Source organism: Saimiri boliviensis, chromosome 9 (assembly GCF_048565385.1).
Source record: "Saimiri boliviensis isolate mSaiBol1 chromosome 9, mSaiBol1.pri, whole genome shotgun sequence".
Classification (NCBI taxonomy): domain Eukaryota; kingdom Metazoa; phylum Chordata; class Mammalia; order Primates; family Cebidae; genus Saimiri; species Saimiri boliviensis.
In genome coordinates this window covers 117345888-117359044 of record NC_133457.1, presented here as the reverse complement: position 1 = coordinate 117359044, position 13157 = coordinate 117345888, and the positions used below count along the sequence as shown (strand labels likewise).

Here is a 13157-nt window from a genome sequence, read left to right as displayed (position 1 = left end):
TGATGACATTAGCAATGACTGGATCGTCATGTTTTTGGATAATTATCTCATTTATCAGATTCCAGTATGAGAAAGCAGTTACAGGGACCTTTTGAGGCCTGAAAGCATCATAATAATCTTTTAGGGCATCCCCTACTCTTTTCCAACATCTTTGATCTATGGTTCCTTCTTGAGGGAACCAGGGGCAAACATCCTTAATATAATCAAAGTATTTGATTAACCGGTTTACTTTCACCTTTACTTCTCGCGCCTTTAAGGCTTTGCTGAGTTCTTCAACAAACAACTCATGCTGACTAATTTCCTGACCCATAATATCGTCGTTCACTTACCAGAGAGCAAGGCCGCAGCAGGTTCCCGTGGTGACTCCTTCTCTGGATTTCTACCTTCAATCCAGCTGGCTTCGACGACGTCCCTCATGGTGTCCCTCTTACTTCGAGCCCCACGTTGGGTGCCAGACTGTCCCAACCTGCAGGACAACAACAGGAGCTCAAAGGGAGGGAGTGGGGATGGATGGGCAGGAGACGCGAAGAATGGAGACAAGACAGGAGTCTGATCAAGTCTCGTTTATTGTTGCTAAGCTCACAGCTTAAATAGGTGCAGGCAGAGAGGCGGGGCAAGGGTAGCTTGCAGTTGGGAAATTCCGGCCTACATAAGTTTCAGAAAACTGAAACTTATCAGCAGGAAACAGAAACTGAAACTTTACTGAAACTTATCAGCGGAGAAACAGAAACCAAAACATTACTGAAACTTATCAGCGGGGAAACAAAGACTGAAACTTGTCAACAGGAAACATTAAACCGAAACTTATGCAAACCACAACATGGCTGAGCATATCACAAAATGGCAGCTATTGCTGTCCACAACAAATTATACCAGGCAGGGTTTATTATTAATCCTGTGTTCCACGAGAAGACAGTGTCTCAGAGAGACTAAGACCCTGTGGGTTTCCTCAACCTGTGAGTGGAGTTGGGAGGTGAACATGGAGTTTTTGTCAGGCACTGGAACTTTTATCAACCACTTGATCCAATTGTGAATGAGACACACACAGTGCCTGTCCTCAAATGCCCAGTTGAGCAGGTAATACTGGCAATTGATGAATTATGAGTTGGTATGATGGGTATTGATGAAAGGGAAATTGTGAAAACAAATAGCAGTAAGAGATAATGAGCTTAAATTCTTATTTGCAAAATTACTCAATTGAATACCAGTCTATGGGAAAGAAAGAGAGAGATTGATCATTGACATTTATTCATCCCTTCATTTATTCATTTATAACTATGTTCCTAATTATTATCACTAATTAATATAAAAAGATCTGCTATGCCCCAGGATAAGATTTATTATTTAATTTTAGTTGACAAAATTCGTATTTCAAATACACTTATTATTTCAAATAATTCACTTCTTTTCAGACCTGATTTAATCCTCATTGCTGTATACATGATAACGTAGCTCAAGATTCACGCATCACGGAAAATGACCTCCCTTCTAGCCAGCTGCAAGGAAGTAAACACTGTCTGCTATTAACAGTCAAAGCTTTCAGCTAAGGGAGAATTATAGGAACTGGCCTTGCCCTCTTGCCTAAAACAGATAAAAACCTGAACAGAAAACACTAAACAACAATGTTTAAGACTGTTTTAGGATACATGGCAACAAGGACAGTGGTCTCTGAGAGACAGGATGTAAGAGGTGATCCCTATGTCTGCTCCTGCCTACTGCCTTGAGAGAGTTTTCAACACACAGCCTAGGGGGCAGGAACTGAGGCAGAGCCCAGAAGGTTCCCTAAGCCCAAGATGGCCAGAGTTCATAGACAGAGAAACAGAGGAGAGAGAGAGAGACACAGAGAAAACTCCAGGGTTCTGTCAAAGGTCCTCACAGAGTATGAGGCAGAGAGCTAACCAACGTGTTCATATGAGGAAACTAGCAAAGACTGGAGGGAAAAAAACCACCAGAAAGGCATTTATACAGAGCCAGAGAGAGTGCCTTCTCTCACTAGCCAGACTAGAAAACCTCCTTATTAATGACGCCTTGGGTAGAGTAGTTACAGGGTCTTTCCTCATCAGCGAGAAAAGATTAGCTCCCTAGACTAGACACCCTTTTGGTCCTGCCTAATGTAGTTACCAATGGGTTATTTTTGCCCGCTGCCCAGACAGAGATAATTTATCAAGACAGGGGAACAGCAATAGAGAGAGTTTAATACACGTGGAGCCAACTAAATGTGAGATTAGAGTTTTAGTACTACTCAAGCCAGCCTCCCCACAAAATTCAGAGGCTAGAGTTTTTTAAAGTCAGTTTGGCGGACAGAGAGCTAAGGTGTGGAGAATGCTGATTAGTTGATTGGGGGAAGAATCATAGGAGATCAGAGATGTCCTCTTGTACTGAGTCAGTTCTTGGGTGAGAGCCACAAGACCAGATGGGCCAGACTAGAATGCAGGATCTGAAAAATATCTCAAACACCAATCTGAGGCTTTGCAGCAGTAATGTTATCCATAAGAACAACTGGGGAGGTTAAGAATCTTGTGGCCTCTGGCTGTATGACTCCTGAGCCATAATTTCTAATCTTGTGTCTAATTTGCTAGTTTTACAAAGGTAGACTGGTCCCCAGGAAAAAAAGAAGGGCTGGTTTGGGGGAGGGACTGTTACTATCTTTGTTTCAAACTTAAACTGTAACTTAATTCCTTCCAAAGTTAGTGGGGCCTACCCCCAGGAATGAATGAGGACAGCTTGGAAGTTAAAGACAAGGTGGTGTTGTTTAGGTTAGATTTCTTTCACAGTCATAATTTTTTCACTCTCCTAATTTTTGCAAAGTCAGTTTCAAGAACAAATCTTAAAAGCCAGAACTAAAAGGATCAAACTGATTTTAACTATCTTAACTACCTCCAAAAACAAAGTTCGAAAATAGGAACAAAAAATATCTAGCACCCAAACAAGATTCATAATGTCGGACATGCAAACAAAAATTACCAGTGAAGTAAAAAAGCAGGAAAATGTAACTCATGATGTGAAGAGAAGTCAATCAAAACCGGCCCAGAACTGACACAGGTGTTAGAACTGGCAAAAAATAAAAATAGAATTAGCATACATGTATCTCATGTTTGGAAAGTTAAGTAGAGACATAGAAGATGTATCTTTAAAATTCAAATTTCTAGAGATAAAAACTACAGTGTGTGAGGTAAAAAAATACACTGGATGACATTAGCAACAGATGAGACAATGTAGAAAAAAATATTTGTGAGTTTAAATACGTAGCAATAGAAACTATCCAAAAGGAACCATGGGGCAGTTGGGGAAAAGGAAGAGGGCTTTTTTTAAAAAGGAAGAAGAAAGGGCCAGGTATGGTGGCTCACGCCTGTAATACCAGCACTTGGGGAGGCCAAGGTGGACAGATCATGAAGTCAGGAGATCGAGACAATCCTAGCTAACACGGTGAAAGCCCGTCTCTACTAAAAATACAAAAAATTAGCCAGGCATGGTGGTACACGCCTGTAGTCCCAGTCTCAGGAGCCTGAAGCAGGAGAATCACTTGAACCTAGGAGGCGGCGATTGCAGTGAGCCAAGATGGCACCACAGCACTCCAGCCTGGGTAACAGAGTGAGACTCTGTCTCAAAAAAAAAAAAAAAAAAAAAAAAAAAAAAAAGATGATATAAAGGAAAGGAACATCAAAGAGCTATAGAAAACCCCCAAGTAGGCTAGTAGGCATGTAATTGGAGTCCATGAAAGAAGAGAAAAAGAGGAAAGAAAAAATATTTGAAGACATAATGGCTAAAAATCGATAATTGACAGTTTTACTTGGATCAAATCATTTGTTCATTCATTCATTAGTAATTACTGATACTGTACCACATGCACAAGTCTAGGTGCTGGGGAGACATAAGGGAGGAAAAAACCTTCATTGGTTTATATTCCAATGAGGGGAGAGGAACAAAACACAAAATGAGCAAGTGGGAGTTTGAATATAATTCTCAGTCTTGCCACTGAGAGCCAGATAAGTCTCTGTCCTGTGCATTGCAGGAATTTTAGCAACATGCCTGACTTCTATTCTCTAGATACCAGTAGTAGCTCATCCACCCCCTACTTGTGACAACCAAAGAATGTCTCCAGACATTACCAGATGTCCCTGGGAGGAAGGGGAGCCCGTCACATATTAGAAGTGAAATACACTAAGAAAAAAATTAAGCAATTAGCAGTATCAGATGTGCCAGGATATATTATAGCAACTTAAAGTAGAGTGGTAAGAAAAGTCCTTAATAAAAATGTGACAATTGGGCTGACCATGGTGGCTCATGCCTGTAATCTTAGCACTTTGGGAGGCCAAGGTGGGCGGATCACCTGAGGTCAGGAGTTCAAGACCAGCCTGAGCAACATGGTGAAAACTCATCTCTACTAAAAATGAAAAAATTAGCCAGGCATGGTGGCACACACTGTAATCCCAGCTACTTGGGAATTTGAGTCAGGAGAATTGCTTGAGCCTGGGAGACGGAGTTTGCAGTGAGCTGAGATCGCACCACTGCAGTCCAGCCTGGGTGATGGAGTGAGACTCTGTCTCGAAAACAAAAACAAAAAAGTGACATTTGAAAAAGACTTGAAAGAAGTAAGGTCACGTGCTCCTGGCAGGCAGAAGTTCAGGTGCAAAGGTCCTGAGGTAAGAGCCTACTTGGCATGTTCAGTGAAGAGCAAGAAGGTCACTGGGTTACAAAAGAGTGACCCAGGGGGAAAATAAAAATAAAATAAAATAAAAAAGGTCAGATAAGTCACGAGAATGGAGTGGAAGAGATGCGCTTCTCCAGGAATGAGCAGGAGGGTCCTGTTATCACAAGGAATAAGGAATGCTAGTTAGGCAAAAACAAGTTAATGCTTACTTGCCAACTGTGTGGCCTCGGACATGATGTTTAAACCTCTCTGGCCCTCAGTTTTCTCATCTGTAAAATGCCTTGCACAATCCTGCCAAAGATTAATTAGATTTGTGAAGGTGCCCATAACTCTAAAGCTATACAAGCATAAACAAGCATTGTTTAAAACATAAGAATGTCATGGTTTAAACAAGTTTTAAGTGTAGTATTTCTTGGGAGGGTTAAGTCATGAAGGATTTTTACAGGTGGAATTTATGGATTTAGTCTAGATTTATATACACTCCCTATGAGGATCTTGGTTTTCCACCACCTGGATTTAATTTATATGATGTCAGATTTTACTGCACATACTATATAAGTTTAGCAAAGTTGACACTCATAGGCAAATAATATAGCATTTTAAGATGTTCAGTTCTGACAGGCCTGAGTTATAATCCCCAGATTGGCTCCTCTCAAGCTGTGTGACCTTGGACAAGTAACTTAAACTCTTTGAGCCTCATTTTATTGTTTGAAACTGTTAATTGTAATATTTTTCTCAGAATAGCGTTGTAAAGATTAAGTACATTTATTTAATACATTTATTTGTACAGTGGTTTGCATGCTGTAAATGTAAAATATTTGACATTATATCCATAATAAATAATGATATATTAAGATTAGGTGACTGGCTGGGTGCAGTGGCTCATGCCTGTAATCTCAGCACTTTGGAAGGCTGAGGCAGGCGGATCACAAGGTCAAGAGATCAGAACCATCCTGGCCAACATGGTGAAACCCCATCTCTACTAAAAATACAAAAAATTAGCTGGGTGTGGTAGTGCCTGTAGTCCCAGCCACTTGGGAGCCTGAGGCAGGAGAATCACTTGAACCCGGGAGGGAGAGGTTGCAGTGAGCTGAGATTGCACCACTGCACTCTAGCGTGAATGGCAAGAGCAGAAACTCCATCTCAAAAAAAAAACAACGACAAAAATATTAGGTGACCTTGTTGAATTATAGTAGCTTAGAAAAAAGAAAGCACTGGTGTACATGTAGTGCTTAATACATAGTTGATGTAATTTGCACACATTTATCCCCACCCAAATCTCATATTGAATTGTAATCCCGGTGTTGGAGGTCTGACCTGGTGAAAGGTGTTTGGATCATGGGGGTGGATCCCTCGTGAATGGCTGGGGCCATCTCCTTGGTGGTAAGTGAGCTCTTGCTTTGAGTTCACATGAGATCTGGTCATTTGAAATGTGTGGCCTCGCCCTCCACTCTTTCTCTCTTGCTCCTGCTCTGATCATGTGCTGTGCCTGCTCCCTGTTCTCATTCCACCATGATTGTAAGCTTTCTGAGCATCCCAGAAACCAAGCAGGTGCCACCACCAGGCTTCCTGTAAAGCCTGCAAAACTGTGAGCCAATTAAACCTCTTTTCTTTTTTTTTTTTTTTTTTTTTTTTTTGAGATGGAGTTTCGCTCTTGTTACCCAGGCTGGAGTGCAGCGGCGCGATCTCGGCTCACTGCAACCTCCGTCTTCTGGGTTCAGGCAATTCTCCTGCCTCAGCCTCCTGAGTAGCTGGGATTACAGGCACGCACCACCATGCCCAGCTAATTTTTTGCACCTTTAGTAGAGACGGGGTTTCACCATGTTGACCAGGATGGTCTCGATCTCTTGACCTCGTGATCCACCTGCCTCGGCCTCCCAAAGTGCTGGGATTACAGGCTTGAGCCACCGCACCTGGCCAATTAAACCTCTTTTCTTTATAAATTACCCAGAATCAGTTCTGTCTTTATAGCAATACAAAAACTGCCTAATACAGTCGTCTATTAAAATGAGTTGAATGGTATCTCAGTAGTTGGGATCATCAACCCATGTCAGTTTATACTGCTCTTCCAGACACTGCCAACCCCAGAGAAGAAAGTATAAAATCCAGAAGTCTAAATACAGGGCTACCATATCCCACTCTCCATTACTGGGAGAAGTGGTCAAAATGGAAATACCACGTTTTCTGTGGGCTTCTGCCAGCTCACACACTGGGAATTGTTGGAAATCCCTGTGAGGAAACAGAAGTGTCTCCTTCCATTCTCCTCTAAGAAAGGGAACTGGCAGCCGGGGGGACAGGGAGATGATGTGGAGAAGGCAAAACCCACAGTCCTAAGATGAAGAACTACATGGGGATGAAAGGCAGGACGAAGAGGGAAAAGAATGCTCAAACCAGCCAGCGAAAGTCGAGTCCGCTTCCCTCGCTCGACCCACCTCCAGACCAAGCTCCCCAATGCCAGGCCACAGCCACATGCACCAACCTGCCCTGCCTGGACATGTTTTAGGTCTGTCTCACCTGTCACCACCACCACTGCACCAAACAACTTCTCAGACCACCAATGTACCTGCAGGACCTCTCTATTAAAATCTTCCAGTTTTTTGCAAGAATATTCATCAAGTTGATATAATTTACTTACCTCTTGACCCAAAAATTTCACCTTTGATAATTTACCCAAAGAAAATTATAGATACACATGAGTAATTAAAAATAAAAGTGTGAGATGTCCACTTTACTACTGCTTATAATACTCTAAATATACAACTACAAACACTGTGAATGGGCCAAATGCGGTGGCTCATACCTGTAATCTCAGCACTTTGGGAGGCTGAGGTGGGTGGGTCATGAGGTCAGGAGTTCAAGACCAGCCTGGCCAAGATGGTGAAACCCTGTCTCTACTACAAATACAAAAATTAGCCGGGCGTGATGGCAGACACCTGTAATCCCAGCTACTCAGGAGGCTGAGGCAGAGAATCGCTTGAACAGAATCTCTTGAACCTGAGAGGTGCAGATTGCAGTGAGCTGAGATGATGCCACTGCACTCCAGCCTGGGTGATAGAGTGAGACTCCATCTCAAAACAATAAAAAAAAAACATAAACACTGTGAATTTCCATCAATAAGGATAGTAGACAAAAAAACAATGTTATAATCAAGCAATGGAATAAATGTCACCTGAGTCGTAAGGAATGATGCAAGCTTAGCTGTGTTGTCATGGGTTTCTGTGCTACTTTGTCACATGAGAATTAATGCTGAGACAGCACTATTTTATTTTTGTAAAATCTTCATAAATGATACATATTTATTGAAGCTTTTCTGTGGGCCTCGCTGTCCTTGGTACTTGAGAAAAGCACTGAGTGAAGTAGATATCCCTGTCTTTGTCGAGCTTATACTCTAAAGGGAGTATGAGAAAACGCACAAATACTGAAACGAAAACAGAACTGCTGACACAACAAAGATTTTTAAAAGGGCAAGGGACTCCGGTAGAGATGATGGTGGTGGGAGGAGAGCCTTAGATGGATATTTAGGGATGATCTCTCCAAAGAGATGACACTTATGACCTTAAGGATAGATGGAAATTACCTATGAGCAGACAGAGGATCAGAAAGTTTCCAACAGAGAGCCAGAAGTTTGAAAATAGCCTGTAATATATTTGAAAAACACAAAGAAAGCAGGCCAGAAAATGGAGTGAAGGAGCACGTGGTGCAGAGAGGATGGAGACTTAGTCAGGGGCAGACCATGTTAGACATTGGAGATCCTGTGTCAAAGTTTGGGCTTGACTCCAAGAGCTGTCAGAAGATACTGGAGGGTGGTCACGAGTGGGAAGATGGGATCTGTTGAGTAAAGAATGTCTTGGAAGGGTCAAGAGCCCAAGCAGGTAGGGCAGGGGCTGTTGCAGTCATAAGGTGGAGAGGTGGTAGCGTCCTGTCCTTGGGTACTGAAAGGAAGTCAGGTTCAGAATGCATCCTACCCTCCTGAGAGAGGGCGGTGAGAAAATCAGTCCCCTATCACACCCCTTGCACTGATAAACCTCAGATCCTGAAGGCAAAGTAGTGATTTTTAAACACCAGTACTTTTTTTCTTTTTCTTTTTCTGTTTTTTCAGTTGCTATGATTCGCCCCTGTGAAAATTGTTGGAAACCAAATAACGCCATCTCTGGGGATAATGTACACATCATTAGATAAAGAGACTACGAAGTTGGAAAATATTGATACCTTACACAACTTCCTTTCAGAATTGGGAGAAAAGGGTTTTTGTTTCTAATGCAACGTGCACTGCTGTGTTTGTTACCCTTTGGCTCCAAAAAATGTCCCTCCAACCAACAGCAAATGCTGAATATGTTAGAAGGAGGGGGAGGGAAGGAGAGCGACTCCTATAATCTCATGATTGTTCTGCACACCCGTGGGCAGAAGAAGTATGCCTGGAATTGGGGGGTGAGAAAGGGGTGTGAGGCGCAAGTATTACTTGGAGAGTTCACATTCAACAAGTGGCAACTGTGAAAACTGTTTTGCTCCTAGGACATAGTTGACAGCAAGGAAAAAGAAGGACAAGAAGTTGGAACTGTGAATTGCTCTGTCCCTGGGGACCCAGAAGCACTGGAGATTGCAAAGGACGACTCACAGACAACAGCTACAGCAGAGAATACTAATCCCGTCATGAGTTTCTTTAAGACTCTGGTAAGCAGTTGTCTCCTCTTTTTCCCCCAGTTCTATTGCTCAGATGTTTTGTTAATTCTAAGAATAATACATATTTGAATGTTATTGTACTGAATGGATTATCATGGTGCAGGTGGAGCATGGGAGAGGAGAACACGGACAAGGTGTGCTTCCTAAGGAAGTTGTCTTACATCAGGCTTTTAGCGAGAGAGCCACTGAAGTTGGGAGCCATGGTGTAAGCAGTGGATGCCCAAATCACGTAGCATGGGCTGTATTGTAAGGGAATTGTATTGCAATTGAATGTCTTACGGTCTCTACTAAAAATACAAAAAACATTAGCTGGGCATGGTGGCGCGTACCTGTAATCCCAGCTACTCGGGAGGCTGAGGCAGGAGAATTGCCTGAACCCAGGAGGCGGAGGTTGCGGTGAGCCGAGACCGCGCCATTGCACTCCAGCCTGGGCAACAAGAGCGAAACTCCGTCTCAAAAAAAAAAAAAAAAAAAAAAAAAAAAGATTGGAAAAATCTCTCCCTGTGTGTAGACCTCTCAGAGCAGTTTTGCTGCTCAAATGGCAAATAAAGCACTGTAGAAATCACTCAAAAAAAAAAAAAAAAGCCCTGAATGAATGAATGCATAATGAAGCAGACTGTCCCAAATGTGTTTGGGCTATTTCCAAATATCAAGACTAATTTCAAAAGAAAAAAAAATAAATGTCTCTTTGGAGTAGTGGAAGAATTTATGGAAAGTCTGTGGTCTTCCAGGAGACAATTTTGAATGTGGTCAAACTCTCAGTAAATGTGTAAGATCAGATGAATCTCATTATAAGATATTAATTTTGTTAACTTTTGTATTACCCATTGAACCAAAAGTACTTCTCATTTTATTCTTGACCTTGATATATGGTGAACTGGACCGCCCTAAAGAATTATGTATCCATGAAATAAAAATGACTCCAAAGAGCAATGATTTCTAATATCTGGCTTTCTCAATCTTTTAAGGTTTCACCTAACAAAGCTGAAACAAAAAAGGATCCAGAAGACACGGTAGGTAATTTAAGTGTGTTTATGTTTGGGTTTGTGCATAGAATTGGATTTGGATTTGTGTCTGCTTGTTTTTTGAATATATATATGTGTGTGTATCATATTACGTCTATATATAGTTGGCAATTTAATAGTGCTGCTAGATTGTCTTTAAAATATTTTATTTATATTAATGGTAGTTTAATTAAAACTTTCCTGGAAGCTTGAAAGATGTGCCAGCTCTGGCTAAATAATAGCACAATACCAATTTCTTATATAGCGTAAGAGAAGAATGCTAAAAATCGTATCATCATCTTAGTCTTTTAGTTGTGTGTAGAAAGACCCAGGGAGTATAGCAAAACACAGTCCATCTGAAGTAGAAGAAAGCTTTTCAGCAGGACATGGACTCTAAAAAATTAAAGTAAAAGAAAGCTGCTGTATTTTTGTTTTTTAAAAATATGTTATTTTTCAATGTAATTTGAAAAAATAAATCTTTACTGCAAAGGCAGAAGTTTGGTGAAATAAAATAGCTTCCATGGGACACTTGCCAAACGGATGGCCTTGTGGAGGCGTTAGGATGCTCTAGAGAGCCTAGATTTTTCACTGTCATCCAAGAAATTCAGCCAATTCCCCTCAAAATAAATTTGGTTTGAAATAACATCTTCCTAGAGATGTTCTCCCTTTGTACTTGACAAGGCCAGTTACCTCTAGTGGAATATGTGGTTTAAATTTCACGGGTACCATGAGGGAAGTTTAACTTGGTGACAGATAAGTGTCTTGGGTTCTTCTTCTGATATTGGAAAGTGCTTTGAAAAACAGCGGGAGCAGATACAAGGCTTGGTTTGCCTCATACATCTGCTACCCATATGTGAAGGAGTTGGCTGTGAAAAGAGGATCCGTGATTTTGTGTCAAAAGACCCGCACTTCAACTCCAGTTCTGCTACTTGATAGTGGTACAGTCTTAACCTGTCTGAACCCAAGTCTCCATGTCTATAAAAAATTGAGACAAAGAAATTCTTTCTCCGGGACCCCAGGGTTGAATGAAGGTATGGCAATGCCTTGCAAACTATAGAGCTCTGATGAAATGCAGTGATCCCTATTTCCGTGATCACAGTCAAGACTGGTTGAATGACATGACTACGTTTGTATTGTATTTATTGTTTCTTCCAGTATTTTCTTCCATTGGGAAAAAAATACGTATTTGAAGAATCTACATGCATTTTCCTATAAAATTATTCATTTGTTACGAGGTCACTAGCGTCAAGTTCAGTGAATGGTTGGGACAAAATGTATTTCTTTTGGTTCTATGTCTTGCATTGTTTGAAGCCGCATGGCGTAAAAGGCTATAAACAGTGGGGTGTGGGAGTGTGTTGTGTGGCTTCCCAAGTGACCTGATGCACTCATTCTCTTTAGCTAGTCATGCACTAGGACTACTCCCTCACCCAAAATGTGGTCAAAGCTGAACGGACCTACCTGATAAAATCTCACCATCCTGCCTAGGAACCCATGAGGTCACCATTAGTGGAGGTGGGCCTGAAAAGAGTTTTGTGAATGTAGGTTGTCCATGACACCACCAACAGATGTGTTTTCTACAAACCTGGTTCTTATATCTTGCAGTTTTGACATCTTTTCTACGGAAGTTCTTGGATTAATCTTTTGAAGTCTGTATGTTTTCAGCCCACTACCTTCCCTATGCAAAATGCCCTGACATTTTAACTTGAGTTGACAGTCTTGAGTGGTTGTAGCCAGGCTATTTTGGTTTCAATCTCCCTCTGCTTTGGCTCAGTGGATTGATTGACACTACACATTTCCTTTGCATGGGGGATCTGCCCATTCAGGAGTGAGCTGAAATTTTTGCAGGTGATGCTGCTTCTATAAAGTTTCTAATAGTGAATCAAAGGAGAGCAATTTGAGAGTAAAAGCCATTCAGCATCAGTATTTGCTTTGACTCCAGGATGAAAAATAAACATTTTGTCTGCAGGTATTTTTTCCTTTACCATGTATCAATAGCATTTAGATATCTAAAACTACCCAGTAGAGACTGCATTACCTTTTTATTTGTGTGTTTTTATTTTTCATTTGGAAATTTTAAGTCATGCAGAAAGAGCTTAAATGTCCTGTTATTTTTCTTCAGCAAATGGAGATAAGGAGTTTTTTATTTTGTTTTGTTCTGTCTTGCTTTGAGGTGTGTTCATCTGGGTCATTTAAATAGGTCACTGTTGAAAATCAGGGTATATCTAAAATAGACTGTGAATATGGGACTTTAAAAAAGACAAACATTTACATGGTGTTTTGTGGTTAGGAAAGGGGACGATATACCAACGGTTAATCATCACAGTGTATTAATGGACTTTAAAACAACAGAAAAGAAAGAGAATTTTGTTCAAAATCTAAGTTCTGAGGTTGTGACTGCTGTTGCCCCAAAGGCATCGAAAGCAGAAAGTGTCTGTGATGGACAAGCTGGTCAGAAGACATCTGAGATCCAGGCTAGAGGCGCCAAGAAAAAGCACCTGCATAGCCCCAGGCTAGGACTTGCCTTTAGAAAATTCTTTAGGCATAAGGTCTGTATCTTGTTAAAGTAGGAGGAAAAACAAGAACTCTGGTCTTCACAAGACATGTGCCATCCGGAGCCCACCCAGCTCTTCTCCAGTGAAAACAGAGCCTTGGGTGGTGGGGATCATTATAAGAGAATTAAAGATGATATGAATCAAACTTCGGTGATTGTTTTTAAGTCTCCATAATCATAAACATTTCAAACGGGTGTCTTCCTAGTGTGGACCAGGGTTCTGAAACTATTCTTCTAACCCAGTATTTCCCAAATGTCAACCACCTGTACA

At 41.3% G+C, this 13157-nt stretch overlaps 1 protein-coding gene across 12 annotated transcripts in view; it reads left to right on the top strand.

The window, feature by feature from the left end:
• The window catches only part of BCAS1 (brain enriched myelin associated protein 1), a 118064-nt gene that overhangs the window by 59061 nt on the left and 45846 nt on the right, over nt 1–13157 (top strand). For 7 of the 12 annotated variants that reach the window (XM_074406673.1, XM_074406672.1, XM_074406671.1 and 4 more), the window contains exons 5-7: nt 9164–9322; nt 10300–10344; nt 12747–12881. In XM_074406673.1, coding sequence (XP_074262774.1) covers nt 9164–9322; nt 10300–10344; nt 12747–12881 — 339 coding nt within the window. The remainder of the gene's footprint in view (nt 1–9163; nt 9323–10299; nt 10345–12746; nt 12882–13157) is intronic. The other 5 variants (XM_039479467.2, XM_039479465.2, XM_003932593.4 and 2 more) reach the window with 1 other exon arrangement.